Source organism: Paralichthys olivaceus, chromosome 13, assembly GCF_024713975.1.
Source record: "Paralichthys olivaceus isolate ysfri-2021 chromosome 13, ASM2471397v2, whole genome shotgun sequence".
NCBI lineage: Eukaryota > Metazoa > Chordata > Actinopteri > Pleuronectiformes > Paralichthyidae > Paralichthys > Paralichthys olivaceus.
The window spans coordinates 24047959-24066778 of NC_091105.1; the positions used below are offsets into that span (position 1 = coordinate 24047959).

General features: G+C 40.8%; 1 protein-coding gene across 4 annotated transcripts in view; it reads left to right on the forward strand.

The window, feature by feature from the left end:
• Window positions 1-18820, forward strand: part of LOC109632016 (intermembrane lipid transfer protein VPS13B) — a 313199-nt gene that overhangs the window by 289270 nt on the left and 5109 nt on the right. For all 4 annotated transcript variants that reach the window (XM_069537175.1, XM_069537173.1, XM_069537176.1 and 1 more), the window contains exons 52-64: window positions 3399-3606; window positions 4913-5101; window positions 5691-5837; window positions 7218-7504; window positions 8051-8178; window positions 8390-8586; window positions 11174-11292; window positions 12186-12633; window positions 13018-13182; window positions 14069-14297; window positions 16115-16291; window positions 16633-16803; window positions 17625-17801. In XM_069537175.1, coding sequence (XP_069393276.1) covers window positions 3399-3606; window positions 4913-5101; window positions 5691-5837; window positions 7218-7504; window positions 8051-8178; window positions 8390-8586; window positions 11174-11292; window positions 12186-12633; window positions 13018-13182; window positions 14069-14297; window positions 16115-16291; window positions 16633-16803; window positions 17625-17801 — 2642 coding nt within the window. The remainder of the gene's footprint in view (window positions 1-3398; window positions 3607-4912; window positions 5102-5690; window positions 5838-7217; window positions 7505-8050; window positions 8179-8389; window positions 8587-11173; window positions 11293-12185; window positions 12634-13017; window positions 13183-14068; window positions 14298-16114; window positions 16292-16632; window positions 16804-17624; window positions 17802-18820) is intronic.

Here is an 18820-nt window from a genome sequence, read left to right on the forward strand (position 1 = left end):
GAAAACACAAATATCCTCAGACAAAGTATGATGATTATTTTGCACTAAACTTTCATGACTACCAATCTTGACCCCAGGTGAGTAGGATAAACAAGCTGAAACAAATCACAGTATGGAAACAATAATGATCCAAGTTGTGAGCCAAATTCACATTCATCCAAAGTCTATGGGCTATAATCCAGCATGATACCATGACACCACTTGATCCTTTGTAATAAGTCAACGTGCATAATTATCTTTAATATTTATTATCACACTTCTGTGGAAAGTTGGCTGGTTACGATTTTATAACATCAAGACCCACCAGTGTGTTTGTTTTTTTGTTTTTTGAAATAGTTGGCTTCTTACATCTTCTCTCCTCAAAGTTGTGCAAGCGAGCCTTTCGTGAGGGAGGCTTCTCTTTATTGCTTACTCTTTGTTCACATAATAAAACAGTTTACTGCAAAGACAATGCAGAGCCATGCATCAACCATTAGCAGCAATCCCTCGGCAGTCCCCACGGACTGATTTAAGCTGTCATTCTGTCAAAGTCCCATGTTCTCACACAAGTCACAAGGCCTTACAAAACATACAGTGTTTATACTGTATACATGCATATCTCTGCAAGTGTGTATACAGTATGTGACCCATGCATGAGTTTACATATACTATCGGGCAGAACACACATTTGATTCCCTCCACATGTGTCACTCTGGAACTCATCTTTTGTCACAAAGCAATCACATCTTGATAGCAGCGGTAGAAGACGTGGCCACATGCTCTCCCACAGACTCCAAATTACAAAGAGAGCCTGTGGTTGCCTGGATTTCTCTGCTCTCTATACATACACAATCACACACAGATTGTTGCCCAGTACATTTGTACACACTCATAACATTATGTTGCATATGCACACCACCATATGTATTGTTCACCCTTAAATGTCACACACAAGGTGTCAGGGCTTCTATCTGTTGACTGGTGTTGAGTTTCTTGGTCAGCCAAGCCTCACTCTTCCCTGTGAGATAAAAGCCCAAAGGCCAGAGCATATTTCTCATGGCAAAAACCCAGAAATCTGCAACTTAATGTTCTCAAGGAGCAAAAGGAAAAGAAATGGTAAGAGAAAAGGGGAAGAAGTGTTATTAAAAGATTAATAGCACTGATCGCTATCTCTAAACACACTCAGAACTTGGACAGCAAGTGAAAACCACAGTTTAATTTGTATATTTTTCCTTATTGCTGACAACAGTGACACAGTTTGCTGTTTGGAGACTGTTCAGTCTCCATGGCACAGCAGACGAACCAAACCAAATGAAGTCCTTGGCAGAGAGTGTGTAAATATTGTGTCTTAAATGGACAGGGGAAGTTGAGAGTGGTAAATGTTATTTTTTCTTTCTCTGGTTGATTTTTAGTGGCAGCAAGGCACCTCCACAATCATTAAACAAACATCTTGTAATGGTTGGGGTTAGGGTGAGCTCAGGCTTGAGGCCGTTTGTGTTCAGAGTGGTGTGCCTCTCAAACTTCACACATTTAAAACTCTCAGCTCCAGTTCTGGCAGGTTCTGACAGAAGCTGCTGAGCACATTTCTTTCAATTAGCTTTTGAGTGAGCACTCTAATGTGATTAATGAGCCCTGCACTCTGCTGCCTTTAGCCTTGAGGTCACACACACACACACACACACACACACACACACACACACACACACACACACAGAGTAACTTACAAAGAATAACTATCCACATTGGTTTTTGGGCCTGTTTCTGTCTCTGGCTATGTGACAGGTTTGAGGAGGCAGGTTGGTAGGTTGAGCAGAGTTGAAGCGGCCGTGAGGGAATGGGAAGACTGGGTCGTCTTTGATGGGTTTGAACTTCAGAGTGAGTCTGAGAGAACTGTTTGTTTGGCTCTTTTCTGGAACTCTGCACTGTTTAGGGCTCACAAGACCATGATGACCATGAAATGACTGCTGTGACAGTAGTTTGCTGGAAAAGTGGTTGTGTGTTTCTGTCTGACTGTCTGTCTGTGTGTCGATATGACCATGTGTGTTCCTAGATGGTTTGTCAACTGTTCTCTCTGTTTGTATTGCATAACCATTTCACAGACAGTTTTTGTTTAGCTTGTGTGACTGTTGTCAGTGGGTTAATGGTCTGCATATTACAACAGTCTGAGAATTGTTTGTTTATATATGACACATTTAAATACCTGTTTAAGGCTGCCTGTGGCTGAGTATTTGACAGTGTGTAAAACATGTCCACAGTACAAGAGCAGACAAAGGAAATGCTATAACTCCTGCTGATTGAGCAGAAACGTGTTTATTACCAGTCTGCACTGACAATAATGGTTGTTTATCAATAATACATTACAGGTAGCTGTGTGTCTGTCTCTCTGTCAATATATATATATATTTATATGTCATTATAGATTTCTTTATAGATCTGAAATGTCCCCCATAGTGCGACTGCAACAACTTATGCAAGAAACAAACAGGCAAGGTTTGTTCAGCATGTCTCCCTGCTTGTTTGTGGTCTTGTCTGGACCGCAGCAGGACTATTTTATTGTAAAGACAAAGCTTTCAATGGCTCTGACTGTATAAGTGGATCAGGCTTTTTCTGTTTTCAATAGTCCTTTTCATTGCCGTTTTGTATCATCATTATTAGTTTAGATAAACAGAATAAACATCCCTTTTATCCCAAATAACACATCCTTCCCAGTAAGACCAAACTTGATATACAAAAAAGTTTAATAAGCAACAGAAATTGTTTATAGTATAAAAAACAAAAAAAAAGGAATTGATTTAAAAAAATCAGACATATACAATCCAGTCATTTCTTCCTATTGATAACCATGTTAGTCTTACTATAACACAAATGACTAGCTATGTTGGAGTGATGGTGGTCTTACCAAACCCTTGTCAGATCACAGAAATGTACAGTGTCAAGTCATGTCTTAATTAATTACTCTTTCACTGTTAAGTCAGGTCATCTAATGCTGCTGCTAGAGATCTCCTTCATCCACTGGCCTCAATTAGGTCTCTAATTATCCTTCCATTTTTACACATGTGGCTTGAAACAGACAGACATTAGTTCGTTTGTGTTTCCTTACATTTCCTGTAAATCTTCATATAATTAACAAAGTGTGGTTGAAGATGGGGAACAGTAACATCCCTTTCTGTCAATATGGAAATCAGTTCAATATCTGGGGCTTCTGACATTCTCACATACAGTTAAATGGAGCATGGTACAATTTCTTCATTGGATCAGTGTATGTTCTGTGAAATAGAAAACCCATTTGTTAATATGGGCTATACAAATATAATTTGATTGATTGATTGAAATACTCTATATCTGTGTCACTACAGTACTAGCTAAAGTATACTGTTGCTATTATGGTGATTTATTTGATAACATATTCTCCCACTCAGGTCAGTAATGGAGCCCCTTGCCCAGTGGGACAGTCCCATGCAGGTGAAATTGTCCTGCTGGAAACCTGGCCTGAACACCCTGCTGGTGGAGCTGCTGCCCTGGGCTCTGTTAGCCAACCACTCCAAATGGGACCTCTGGCTTTTTGAGGGAGAGACCATTGTTCTCCAGATACCGGCCGGCAAAGTCATTGTACCACCCAACTTCAAGGTAGGATGCGATCTATCATATTCTAATGGTTAGAAATTCTAAACTGTGAGAATTGGAGCTACTGAGGCCAAACTATCCACACTTTTGTTCTCAAGCTCTAAAACACATATTCTTTATTTCCCATTATGCAAATGACTAACACCTTTTTTTAGACTTCTCCTGCCTGGTAAATTCCTTTGTCTTCCAAAATCCATGCATCCAATAATAATTTACAAATCTGTGGCATTTAGTCCAAAATCAAGATAACCCTGATGACACCATGAGGGTTAGTTTCTTAGGCCTTAGATGTCTGTTTCCAGATCCACTGACGATATTATATAACAGGACACATAAACTACACTTCATAGTTCATATGTAATAGGTATGTAGTAAAGTTTGTTGTTCTAATTTTTCCTTTACCAACTACATTTCTTATATAGCAATCAAACAACAATTTTCTATGCTATTTTTAAATGTTTCCAATCAGGACAAAATTAATTAAAGACATAACCATCTGTGTACTGTCCGCGATCTTCAGATACCTAATATTGTATTATTTTATTTTTAGATTAAGACCAGGAACTATTTCTTTTTGTGCCATGCCAGCTTTAAGGATGAAACCAGCTCTTTTCTCATTTCAGTCTGAATTAATCAAAACCTGACATAATGTACCAGAGCTGCATTACAACTATATTCCCTGCCCTAAGTATTTATCTGCAGCCAAGCTCTGTCCCCATATGCTGTAGGCATTTCTTCTCACTGGTTTCTGAGCTCAGAAGAAGCGGTCTGCAGATGTTTTTTCTCATAAACACATGAACAGATTTTGCTGCCACTAACCCAGGGCTATGCAAAAAGGCAAAGTTTCAAAGAACAAGCGCTGATATGGGTCGGCACAAACAAACAAAATGAGAAGTGGTAAATGTGTGATAGCCTGTGAAATTGAAACAAATAAAGCCATGATTCCATAGCACCCTGCTATTTATCACTGAACAAAAATTAAGCGAGTACTCTACTGGGGGGGGAGCTCAAGCATCTGCAACACAGGGATGGATTTTATAAACTCTTCAGTTGACAGGACTGTTTTGAGAAACTTTGCAGAGGACATGGACACTGTCAGGGAATTTGCAATGAGGCTACAGTTGACCTTAGTATGTGACTGTTTCCAGAATACAATCAAACACAGTCAGTTTCAATAGTAAGATTTGCCTGACACGAGTGGCAGTGATTTGACCTCTGATTCATTTCTCCCCTTTCTTATTCTCCTACTCTCACCCTTCACATCTTTCCTTCTGCCCCCCCTCTTTGCACCCTTGTACCCCAAATCCAGGAAGCCTTCCAGATCGGTATCTACTGGGCCCACACCAACACCGTCCACAAGTCGACCGCATTCAAACTAGTCCATGACTTGACTTCTCCTCGATGGAAAGAGGGATCAGGCTCAGAGGTGGTCACTTTGGATGAGGAGGGATGTGTAGAGGCAGACATCTCCCTGGGAGCCTTCCCTGGAAGACAGAAGGTGAGAAAAACAAAGACCTAACTTTAAAGCTGAATACATAATGTTACATTCCATCACCACTCCTCTTTCAATGTCCTGATATTTAAAAAGTGTATTGCATTCGGGGAGTGCAAAACAGTTCACAGAATTATCAAGGCTTTTAATGTGTTGTAATATATCAGAGTGCATTTTACATTTTCTGGTATGTTTATTGAATTACAATGTGGTTTTCAGCTAATAAAAACCAAACCGTTTATTTGTTTTGATATATACTGATACCAAATTACAGATTATATGTCATAAGTAAAACAGAAAAAAACACCATTTATGTGTTATCAAACACATAATAAGGGAATAGGGGCAATAAAATTATTGCTTTTGTACTAAATGTTTTTAGTACAATGAAATATAAAGTGACTATTTTTGAGTATAGTAAACAGAAAGCAAGTGAGTGATTTTTTTTTTACGTTTTGGATGCATCTTCCATTACAGCATCAACTTTATTAGCTCTTCATCTCACCACATTAAAATCATATCCAGATCTCTCAAGTAAATGTACATTTTTTATCACCCATAGCTGACAGTTTAATCACTGTTGTTTCCCCTGTAGCTGTGTCAGTTCTGTGTGTCGTCTGTGGTGAGACACGGCATCCAGATCCTACAGATCGAGGACAGAACAATTCTTGTCAACAACACTCCTTACACAATACAGTACAGCCCTCTGCTGACTGACCACGCACTGGGAACTGATGACCAGGTATGGGCATGTGACATGAACACTTTTCTCTTATCTGTCAACCTGAAATATCTTGAGAGAAGTTATACTTTGATTTAATAAATGAATCAATCAAATCTGGGTTATTTTGTTATATATCAGACACCTAAATACAGAATCTTTTTTAGGTTGTATTCTCCACCATCTTTATTAAAACATGTAAAACAACTGCTTGATAGAACATATGTCACAGGGTTTCTTGTAATTAACAGGAAGATATTCCATATATCACAACAACTGCTCAGTGTCAAAGTCCCCACCATCTTAATTCAGTGCTGCATCTCTATAAAACAATGTGAAACTGGAATGGCACTCAGGGGAGCGCATACCTCCACCAAAGCCCAAAAGTCCCTAATCAGTGAAGCTGCACCAAATCACACACACTTGTACATATCTGTTCCCTTAATCTGCTCGATTTTTTTCATCAAGATCGATGATTTTTTATTATTATTATTCCCTGGGATAAAGGGGAAATCCTATCTCACAATGCTACAGAAAAGCATGTCAGTCCTGTCCAGCTGATGTTTCTGTAGCTGTTTAGTTCCTACGCACATTACTCACACATCCAACAAACCACCGCCACACACACCACACATGCACTGCAGGGATGTAAGCAAGCCGTTTTCCATCAGATCATCTCTCCTTCCAACATTCTCACAATATGGCAATGGCACTTCACAGGGACATTAGACAAACACCCAGAATTGAATGCAGGTTTCCCTTCTCACTTTCATCTGCTGCATGTCCCCAAAGAGAGCAACAATGTAGTGATGTCATCTAACGAGCCTTCAGAATCCTTTAAAGAAGGATGGCAGAGCTTGCCAGTTGCCACTAATTGACTGAAAAACTTTTAAAAAAGAAAAGAGCCTAAAAATGTAAATAGCGGGCGCTGGGCTTAACAATAACACAGACCGCAAACAAGGCTAGGAATGCCTTTTTAGTCGGTCTGTTCATCATGCTTAGTGCCTAATCCCCACAGTCCTCAACTACTTGCTGCGCACAGGCAGCTAACCCATCACAGCAGGGCTTCTCTGCTACCAATTTAGCACTAAGCTCAGTGGGAGAAAGAGGAGAGTACAATAACAATGTGGTTTTACCATGTATCTTTTGTTATAGTCACTTGCGTCCGCTGTCTTTCTTTTTTTCTTTGCCCCCATGTCCCATTCTTATATCCGTTTCTAATGCAACTTTTGTCCACCCTCTAATTTATTCATATTTCCTTTCCTCACCTCTTTTTTTTCATATTCTTTCTTTTCCTTCCTCATTGTTTTCTCGTGTTTAAATCATTATTTTTTTCTCTATTTTCCTCTCCTCTCCCTTTCTCTTCCATTTCAAAATGTTTATACTATGTCCTCTCTCCAGGCCTGTGAGATACAAGAGACGTCTGTGTTTAGCCTGGCTCCCTCTGAAGAGTCATCCCCGGCCAAGCCCAGCTCAGTGCCATGCTGGGACCTCCTCCAAACCAATGTCCAGGGAAAGGTGGAGTACCCTCTGCCAGTCAGATACATGCTCTTCAGCTTGTTTCCCAGGCCTGATGCCGGGGTTGGATCTGCGGCATGGAGCCTCCCTGCTCCCATCCATCCAGACTTCCCCAGGCAGAGTTTGTCTGTTCCTGTGGGACCAAGCTCTGGGTTTGGCCTTAGCAGCAGGTGGGTGAAGCAGAGCATTTGTGGTTTGCTGGCTGTGACAGTTCATTTAGAGCAGGGTTTGAACCCCAGCTGGCACAGGACATCAAGCGGCGAGGCACTGGAGCTAGTCACAGCTTGTTAAACATTGGAGATGGAGCAAAAGAAGAAATGCCCTCAACATTTCCACTGTCAATCTCTCAACTTGTCTTCTGCAATTGATCGTTCTCAGTCTATCTGATGTCTTTCTTTCTTCATACATTCTCTTACTTTATTTTTGTTTTAAATTCTTTATTTTCCTTTGAATTTCTTCAGCTACAGTAGTCTGATTAGATAGCTTCTGGGACCATTTTCAATAAAAACACAGTGGTATATACAATAAGTAGGCCAATGTGCAATTAGTAATTATTTTTACAGATACACCTCTGCGTTCTGGTGTTTGGCTGCCCAGCAAGGTTTCACTCATTTACTGTATGAATTCTGATCTGTGTGTGGTTAGAAAGGGTTTTGAGCTTCCTTTGGAAAGTTTAGTTACGGCTTTGATTATTTATCTTTTCATTTGTTTTACAGAGCCATAGTACTTACATATCAGGAACACCTTGGGGTGACATACATCACTCTGAATGAGGACCCTTGTCCACGCATGCTGATCCACAACAAGTGTCCAATCCCTCTGCTGCTGAAGGAAACTGTCAAAGGTAAGAAGAGCGATGACTGACTGGAGCGGACACCTCTCCTCTCATCTCGTCCATTTGCCAGATCTACTTGAGGCGTTGCATGTCCTTTGATCTGAACAGAACTTACTATTATTTTACTTATAAAGTGCTTTGAGGGTCATCAAGACTAGAAAAGTACTATATAAATACAGACCATTTCCCATTACTTACACTGATATATTATCTGTCATAGAAACTCCAAAGACTGAGGTATACTGCCGTCCTCTCCCTGCCAACTGTTCTCTGCACCATGAGCTTCATCACCACTTTTCCAGTTTCCCTGAGTGTAGGCAGAAAGAGATGTTGCCCACACTGCTGCTGAAAACCACCTCAGACCACGGCACCACCGACTGGACTGACCCCATAGATATCAACTGCCTCGGTACTCAGGTACAACAAGCATGCATGCATGGTTTACAACCAAACTGAGTACACTCCAAGTCACTGAAATGTTAAGTAGTTACGAATCCTGCTCTTTGATTACAATTTTGTTTGTAGCCAAAAAAGAATGAAGCTGATTCATTGAAAAACAGAAACAAGGGTGATTTAATAGTGAATTTTGTATGCCACCATTTCTCAAGGATGACCATTGTGTTTTCTGTTATTGCTGTTGTTCATCCTATACCTCCTTATCAGTGCTGCTACTGTGTTTCATCTTATGTTTGGTAGCCTGTTAAAGATCTTGTGCTCTCTCTTGTCATAATGATTCAATTGGCAAGCACATTGGCAACTGTTGGGAGAAATAATTTGTATTGTTGTTGCTGTAGTAGTTGTTGAATAGTGTCATATCTGGAGTCAGAGATAAAATATGAGAGAGAAACTCTGACACACAGTGATGGGAGCTCCCCCAGCAGTGACAATACAGGGCTGTGGTCCTCTCTATAGCTGCTTTCAGACAAGCGCTGGACTCCGCAGATCTTCCGTATTTTCTCCAGAGGAGATGCATGTGTGAACGCAAATGTCAGAGTGAGACGCTCTGCAGTTTCTTTGCTTTATACTAGGAGGTCAGGCGGGTGAAGTCCGTAGAAATCCGGATGAAGTTGATGTGTGAACACAGCAGGGGATTCACCGCAAACAAGTGGGGGGGTGATGACGCTTCTAACATGCAGCAAACGTCTGTGCAGAAAACCTCCAGCTGTGTTGTTACATGAGTAAAAGTCAGACTATGAGTAAACTCCGTAGCCAATTCTCCAGATTTGACCTGGAGGTCATGTCATAAAACAGCCTAAATATATGATAGGGCTTGATTGTTAAGGGCTTTGCATGTGAGGAGCAGGATCTTGAAATCTATTCTGAATTTTACAGGGAGCCAATGTAGAGAAGCTAAGACAGGAGTAATATGATCTCTTCTTATAGTTCCTGTCAGCACTCGTGCTGCAGCATTTTGGACCAACTGGAGACTTTTCACAGTCTTCTTGGGGCATCCTGATAATAAAGAATTACAGTAATCTAGTCTAGAGGTAACAAATGCGTGGACTAGTTTCTCAGCATGCTTCTGAGACAGGATGTTTCTAATTTTCACAATATTACGCAGGTGGAAGAAAGCTGTCCTAGAGACTTGTTTTATATGTGGGTCAATGACATGTCTTGGTCGAACATAACTCCAATGTTCCTCACAGTGGAGCTGGGGGCCAAGCTGACACCATCCAAGATGACTATCTGGTCAGTTCTGAGTCATCCAGGCTCTGAGTCATCCAGGCTTTAATGTTCTTGAGACATTCCTGAAGTTGAACTAAGTGATTAGATTCACCAGGCTTCATAGATACATATAGCTGGGTTTACCTGCATAACAATGGAAGTGTTGTCCTTTCTGCTCTAAGGAAACATATACAACGGTCCATCAGTCCAAGTATAGAACCTTGTGAAATTCCATGACTCTCTTTTGTGTTCATGGAAGAGTCATTGTTAATGTAAACAAATTGTAATATATCCTAGTATAGCCTAGTGCTCTCTTTAATCCCTAGTGTTCTAGTCTCTGTAAAATAATCTTCAATAAATCAATCAAATTTTATTTGTAAATTTTTTTTATTTTATAGCCCTAAATCACAATTTGTCTCTAGGGCTTAACAAGGTGTGACCTCCTCTGTCCTTAACCCTCAACAAGAGTAAGGAAAAACTACCAAAAAAAACTATTAACAGTGGAAAAATCTTCAGAGAGCCACACGTGTGGGATCCCTCTCCCAGGACGGACAGAAGTGCAATAGATGCCGTCTGTAACTGAACACATAAACAAAATAACAATATTCACAACATTCATGAGAAGAAACCGTTTATAACATAATGCAATAGTGTGTCAATGTTTAATCTTATGATCTATTATATCAAATGAGGCTAAGATCTAAGATCCAGCAGGACAAGTATAGAGACAGTGCTGTTTCTGTGCTGCTAAATCCTGATTGACCCTTATCTTCAAACAGGCCATTCTTGTGCAAATAATCAAACAATCCAGGTTCTGAATGTGGAGCCATCTTGCATTGGACACAACCCAGGCCAATACTGAGGAAGCTGTGGTGTGTGTGTGTGTGTGTTTTTGCCCTGGTCAATATGTGTAATATTGTGGGTTTAGTAAGAAGTTACGGTGGTGTGTGTAATGTTTGGTGTTGTGTCTAACCAGCTGTAGGCTGGGGTTGAGGTTGAGGCCGCCTATCTCTGGTTACTGCGAGGTTTGAGTCTGACCTATGTGGTAGGGGTGAGAGGTGAAGGGTCGGACTTGTTATGACTGCTCAGCAAAGTGTTCAGCAGGGATCTGTTTCCTTTCGTAACATGAGGGACTGATCACTCTGGACCTAGAGTGGCAGAGGCTAAAGTCAGACACATGCGTGCTGTGAAACACACACATGAAGAATAATGTAAAGAACACTGAGCTGCTCCTTTAATCTACTCTGTGTTTGTTGAAGGTGAAATGCACCTCACTCCATCTTTGGCTCTTTGAGTGTTACTCTATGTCACTACAGATTTGTTTTGTGGTGTTGTTTAGGTCGTGTTCCTGCCTGGTTTTGGTTGTCTCTACATTGATGTGGTACATGAGAGAGGTACCCTGGTCTTGTCTCTAGCACCAGAGGGCAGTGTGGACACTATAATCAACCAGCACAACAGGTATGTGTGTTCTTGTGCTCCCTGCGTTTATGCTTCCTACGTATTGGAACCATAGTAAACCATCTGTGCATGCACCACATACCACTTTGCCTTCGACTGTTTTCAAATTGCTTTATAATCATTAATTCATAATTTAAAGTTACCCTTTCATGCAGCAGATGTTACGGGAACAGATAGACACCACTGTCACCACAGGAGGGTGCTCAAACCTTCTAATATTGTCTTCAGTGACGTTAGTTATGCAGGAGAAACATGAGTAGAACATGATATATGCCCTGTAACCTGAGAAAACACACGCTAATAGACAATACACAACCAAACTATGACATCATATTTATTCATTTGACAACACATGTGCAGCATTTATAAAAATGGGTGATAAAACAGAACCAAACATGCAAATGCAGAGCAAATACTGCTACTTGCAGTGTTTGAGTACTTCTTACCTTGCAGCTTTTTTGCTGCACATGTCATATGTATTTAGATGTTTACTTAATTTCATTGTGTTTTGTCTATTTGCAGGGTTATTCTTAAATTGCAGTTGGTCTCAAGGTCACTGTATTACAGATTTACTCCAGTACATCAACACACATTCTGCTTTGTCATTTCGGCAAACTAGAAAATGATTGTTATGACTTGAGGTAAAGGTAAATAAAATACAACTGTGGTCATTGTTGATCTGCTGGTGGTGGAAAAAGTCAGCACAAGCTGAATGATTTTGGTTTTCATTGATTTTTCAACAACTCATTATTGTTGAACCTTAATTATGTTTCACATGGAGTTGTTTGTATTTTGCTCTCAGACAACATCCTGCTAAACTTGCATGAGTAAAACGTTTTTTTATTTATTTCATCATGTCATTGTATTTTCACATTAATATTTGTTGTTTTCAGGTCTTTGAAGCTGTCCTTCAGAGTTCTCGTGAGTGAGACCAGTGTGGCTTTGAGTGATGACATCACTAGGCCCTCTGGTTCTGTGGAGTTGCTTCGACTCACGTTGACTAAGCTGCTCCTCAGTCTGGCTCCAGAACCTATCCTTCCCCTGGAGCTGAGAGTTGACCCTGACATGGAAACAGCATCCATCTCAGCTCTGATGCCTGATACCTCTCTGATTGAGGTCTTCTGCTCCAGTCTGCAAATAGACAACCAGCTGTATAACCGGGCAAGTTTCCACTTCCCTGTGCTGCTGTGCCAGGATCAGAGAGGGGGAGTTGATCCCGGGGGTCCATGGAGCAGCGATGTCAACCCCACAGAGTCTCCTGAAGCCCTGGAGGAGTTCAAACGCTCTTGTTTCCTGCAGCTGAGGATGACGCTGGCTGGAGACAAACGCACTGTGGAGGAGGTTGGATTGGATTTGCTTTTTCTTTGTCACAGTAGACAGACTGCTGTTTGATAACCTGAACATTGACTTTGAATTATTTTGTCTTCTATCTGTTAGTATTTTATACGCACTCTTTGCTACTCAAAGCACTGGTAGTACTCAATCTATAACCCCAGTAATCACACCCGAGCAACAACAGAAATCATGTCAACACCCAAAAAGTATAGTATGTGTGATTATTCAATCTCTTTATTAATTCAATTCAAATAGAAATTGTTTTACAACTGCACATGGAAAGAATTCACCTTTTTTCAAAGACAGGGTATCAAAGTGCCAAAATGAATGTCCTCTCTGTCCAGTCATTTCTCACAGTTCTCATTACAGCTTTGTGCACATTCTCCTTAGGTCAACTTCCAGCTCCAGCCTGCCAGAGTCTACCTTGAAGACACCTTTGTTTACTACATTAAGACCTTGTTCTACACCTACATCCCTGACAGAGCTATAGCCTCGGCTACAGCAGCGAGCCAGAGGACTAGAGAGTCTGGACCAGCCCCCACGCTCCCTGAACAGGTGCACCAATCATCATATCATGTCTTTATTTACAATGGGGCTCATAATTCTAGTCACTTTATTAAATCACTCATCATTATTAGTACAGTGCCCTACACATGACAGACAGACAGGCAGACAGAGGCCTCTGGAATTAATAGATAGATCAATCTATCAATAGATAGATCTCTGTCTTATCCCCTCTTTCCAAATTGTCATAATTTTAAGAATGTGTGATTGTTTGACACGCTCTTCGGAATTATTCCTTGACATTAGTGAGTCCTTCTTAAACAACTCTATAATATGCTGTCACCTTTTATTGTTTGTCAATGGTGCAGAGTGAAGTTAGAAAACTTTCTGTCAATCCTACCTGGTGTAGCTGCAATGAAGATTTTATAGTGTTTTTATAAAATGAAACTGAATTTGCTTGATCACTGCTCACGTATGTGTCCTTTATAAAATTAAATGATTAACTGGTGTTATTTTTTTCATACATTACATGTTGGCTATTTCAGATGTCTGTTTTTACATTACATTGCTAAAGAGGAAGTAATTCTATGAATGTTGCTGTCATGTGTGAGATCAACACCTGTGGTACCTGTGAATATCTGTGTCAGTCCAGTATGGTGAAATGAAAATAATCAGATTGTCAGATATAAACTGTATATAATCAGGTAGATATTATTACCACAGTTAACCTTGGGCAGACATACAGGTAGCAGCATTCAACTTTATTATAGCTAACAGCCTGCTTACATCATGTCTGCTCACAATAATGCACTCTTATTGTCAAATCATGTAAGGATGAAATCATTCTGTAAGGGATAAATGATGATCTACATATTTTAGTATGGTTTGGTAATATTTGAAAAATCTTTCTCATAATTCATTTTGTAATATTCTCCAGGTGCTTCAGTCGCTGCAAGCATTAGTCAACCCAGTGCGGCTGCAGAGGCTGACCATCCAGCCGGTCAACCTGCTGGTCAGCATCCATGCCTCCCTTAAGCTGTACATTGCCTCAGACCATACTCCACTCTCCTTTTCTCTGTTCGAGAGAGGGCCGCTCTGCACCACAGCCAGGCAGCTTGTCCACGCTCTGGCAATGCACTATGCTGCGGGAGCCCTCTTCAGAGCTGGTAGGTCATTGACAGAGGAGACAGCTTTTTGTCTCTCTGAAAAAAAAACATATTCACATGCAGCCATATCTACAGAGTTTGTGGTGCATTTATTATCAATAGCTACATGTACATTATTTCCTAAATAACAGGATTTTTGCTTGAGTGAGAAATTCTATAAATTTACTGTCACTAGGTTCAGAGTTGGGTATTTGAAATGATTGCTCCCATTAGGGGGGGGCTCCTGTTACTCTGTGGCAGAAAGTGCAGTAAAACTAACTTGAATAGCTGGAAGCACGAGAAAGATTTAGATTCTCTTATGGACATAATTTATTGTGAGACTTCTGTTTCACACTCCCAGTGTAGGCAGGATGTTATGGTTAATCCGTGAATGACCACCAGGTCTAAGCCTGACTTTATCAGGCGCTGTAAAGGTACTCTTCCTCTCTCCCTCATTGTCCTCCTGTCAAGTCTAAGACTCCACACATGGTCTGATTTAACTCTGACATTCCCACATCAGAAATCACCGTTCTGGCCGGATGCGTCCTTCCCGCTGTCTCTCATTAAAGCCCTCATTTCTGCTCGTATTTCAACACATCACCTTACCACGTTCTCCTCTTCCTGAGTCATCACAGAGAGAGGGACCTGGAAACAATGCATTCTGGGCCTGCTTAGCTTTAGGATGTATGGTACTACAATCACACATACACCCACAGGCGTAAATCCCCGGTCTGCACATGCAAAGACTTATGGACATATGGATATTAAAAGGCATAAACTCCAGTATATGCATGTGTGTGTTTAAAAGCATGACTCAGGCCTGTAAACATCAGCTCCTGTCACGTCTTCATGCTTTACCAAAACCACAACTGGGAGACTTTGTAAAGCAGAGAGACCACTTGGCCCCACTGGAGTTTGTTACCTCCCATTAGAGTCCATCACTCAAGAGCAAATTGACAGAGAATAAGAACAGAGCCTTGAGAAATGGCTATTTGATTTTTGTGATGCAATTGTCAGTGCATAAATATCAATGAGCCTTGCCATCTGAAGGAGACTCAATGGATGAATGAGAGAGGCGAGATTGTAGGAGACTGTAAATCTAAGTGTGTCAAACGGTGTGTCTGTGTGCACAAGTGTATGTGTCTGTGTGTTTGTCAATCTTTGAGTTATGTAGAAGTACATTCTTATAAATTTAACACAGTGTGAACGTCATAATGTCAAACACTTTGTACATTATTCTGTACATTTCTGTAGGAGCCTTTGCTCTTAAAGCAGTTTTTGGCACATAGAGGATAATGAAAGTGACTTTACTCAAGGGGCTTGTATGTTCAATGTTCCTCACAGAGTAAATGTTCCAGATGTATTTTCTTTTTATTTCTATAAAATGCAAAACTCATTTCAGGACTGTAAAGAAATACTATCGGATTATACATTATGTTTTACATGGCTACGTCCAACAACGATACAGTTAAAGTTGATTTATTTAAATATTTTCTTCCAGTCCAACTTTTCTTGTGAAGCTAAACTGTGTAAGTTTCTCCAGAAAACACAAAAAGGGAAAGAAGACACTGCTGGATAAAACATGTCATAGCATTGAAGAAATGGAGAAAGCAAACACTCCAGAATAGATTATAAATTCTGTGTTCTTAGATGTCAGGAGGTAATAGAAATATTTCTGACACTACTGATAGATTAATGTAAAACAAAGCTCCCAGCATTTGACTGATTATACACCATCAAGCAGTACAGTTTAATGTTCCAGAATATGTACATATTTGGCTACATGTGACGTTATTATTCACAATTGTAACCACCTGCCATCCTATCTCATTCCTCAGGTTGGGTGGTGGGGTCTTTGGAGATCCTCGGCAGTCCTGCTAGCCTGGTGCGGAGTATCGGTAATGGCGTGTCAGACTTCTTCCGTCTGCCGTATGAGGGTCTGACCCGAGGACCTGGAGCCTTTGTCAGTGGGGTCTCCAGAGGTACCACCTCTTTCGTCAAACATATCTCAAAAGGTAACACCAATGTTCACAATCTTTTAATTTTCTCTTAGAGGTAAACATTACTTATGTAATCTAAATCGTTTTTATTTATATTCATTTTATTTTGCTATCATACAGTGAGCTGTGTAATGAATGACATTAATGAAATTACATATCTAAGCACAGGAATATGTCTGAGGAGAAGGTGTCACTGGTTCATAAAGACATAAGCACAAATAAGTCATGTACTGACACAATTTCTCTTTTTGAATCTATGATTGAATATTGTGAAGCACTATCACTAACCACCAGAAAACATGATGTCATTTGCAAAGTGCGAACATTGAATGTGAACATGGCACCATTGTGTTCAGGTACGCTGACGTCCATCACTAACTTAGCAACAAGTCTGGCCAGGAACATGGACCGGCTGTCTCTGGATGAGGAGCACTACACCAGGCAGGAGGAGTGGAGGCGACAGCTGCCAGAGAGTCTCGGGGACGGACTGAGGCAGGGGCTGTCACGACTTGGCATTAGCTTGTTAGGTATGTGTACATACATACACACACACACTCACTTGTTTATCTCACACTGTCAGCTGTTTTTTCAGTAACGTAAAATAAGTGTTTTGACAATAATACAATTTTGTAGTCCTGGTTTTTGAAAATACAAAGGGGTGTAAGCACTATGTTGGATTGTCTTTAAGTTACAAATAATATATATATAATATATAATAATAAATGAATTTCAAGAGATACTTACGACTAAGAAAGAGCGATAAATCAAGCCTATGCTCTGCCCACATATATTTGCACGCACCATGCACACTCTCACACACACACACGCGCACACACACACACACACACACTCACACTCACACACACACACACACACACAAAGTGGCTTTCACAATTACAGAGAGCTTTGAGACGGAGCAGTGGAGACAGCGCAGCAGGGACTCAATAAACACCCAGAGGGCCGTAACACTGTAAAAAAGGTCAGAGCATCGAAACCAAACAGCTGCACGGATCTCTAGGTTACAGTGGATTATAATTTGTGAGATGCACAGTAAATCACATCATCTGTGTCGTTCATAGCATGAATGGTCAGATCTTTTCCGGAGGGTAAAAGCATATCTGAATTCCTGAGATCTTTTGGACTCTGTATCTAAGTGAGGACTCACCATCTCGCTGAAAATATGAAAATATCTAAAATCACCACCTTTCCCCTTTGTTGGCCAATAAAGGCGTCGTTTAAATTCATCTGTACAACCTGCATTTTTTCATTATAAATATTTGATTACAATTGATGAACACAGCACATCCGACAAATAGAGGACAAAGACTTTCTACTGTATTTTTTACAGGAGCGATAGCAGGCATTGTTGACCAGCCCATGCAGAACTTCCAGAGGAACTGGGAGACGCAGACCTCAGCTGGTAGCAAAGCCAAAGGCGTCATCTCTGGAGTAGGGAAAGGAATTGTGGGTGTTTTCACTAAACCCATCGGTGGAGCAGCTGAGCTGGTGTCCCAGACTGGATACGGTGAGTTCAGAATTCTTTTAAGAGCTGCTGTAGAAGCTGTACTGTGGGTAAAATCAGAGAGCAATTATCATGATCAACACAAACTATGATAAACTCATTCTGCAAACTCAGTAGCAATGATCTAAAAACCACACACATGAATTGGAGTTAGTGTGTCAGGAAGTCTGAAATGGATTGACAGCCCTCCAGTCATTTAGTCGTGTGGCTAATCATAAACTTTTCTAGTCTTGATGACCACTCAAAGCACTGTACAGTACAGGTTGCTGCCATTCACTCATTCATACAGCCATCAGAGATGATTTGGGGTTCAGTATCTTGCCCGGGGACACTTCGGCATGCGGAATTGGGAACCGCCGATCTTCTGATTAGAGGACAACCCCTCTAGCCACAGCCCCCCCTGCACATATGGACAGTTGAGGACCCTCAAGTTAGTATTTTATTGGGGGCAGAAGATGTGGGTCGGGGTGAGAAGTGGATCAGAGGTTGGTGTGTGTGGATGCTAACAGGCCTTTGCTACAGCACATAAACTACCAACGAGCTGAGCAGCTTCCTATTAGAGCCGTGACTCCCTGAGGATGTGATCTATCTTATCCTCTGAGCTCACACAGCACACAAACACAAACTTGTGCATATGCTCACTGCCTCAGCAGAAACACACTCACCAGCAGACACTCTGATACTCACTCTAACAGACACACTAAAAGGTCAAGATAACAGTGATATATGTTATTATTATTATTGTACAGCACAGTGTATTTATTTGTGGAGTAATTCTGTCACACTCCATCCTCTCTTATGAAATGGATATATCGACACAAATACTAACTCACACTAACTCAGAGCTACAGTGTTGCAGAGTATCACTGCAGTGACATCATGAATGGGTCTCGCGGAGGTCTTTACGGCTCTGTTTAACTGCTTGATGACTTCACTGGCTCGCTGATACTAAAGTAGAGTTAAAGCAAACCTCACCACACACACACACACGCAAGGGTTATGAACTCACTCTGAAGTATGAG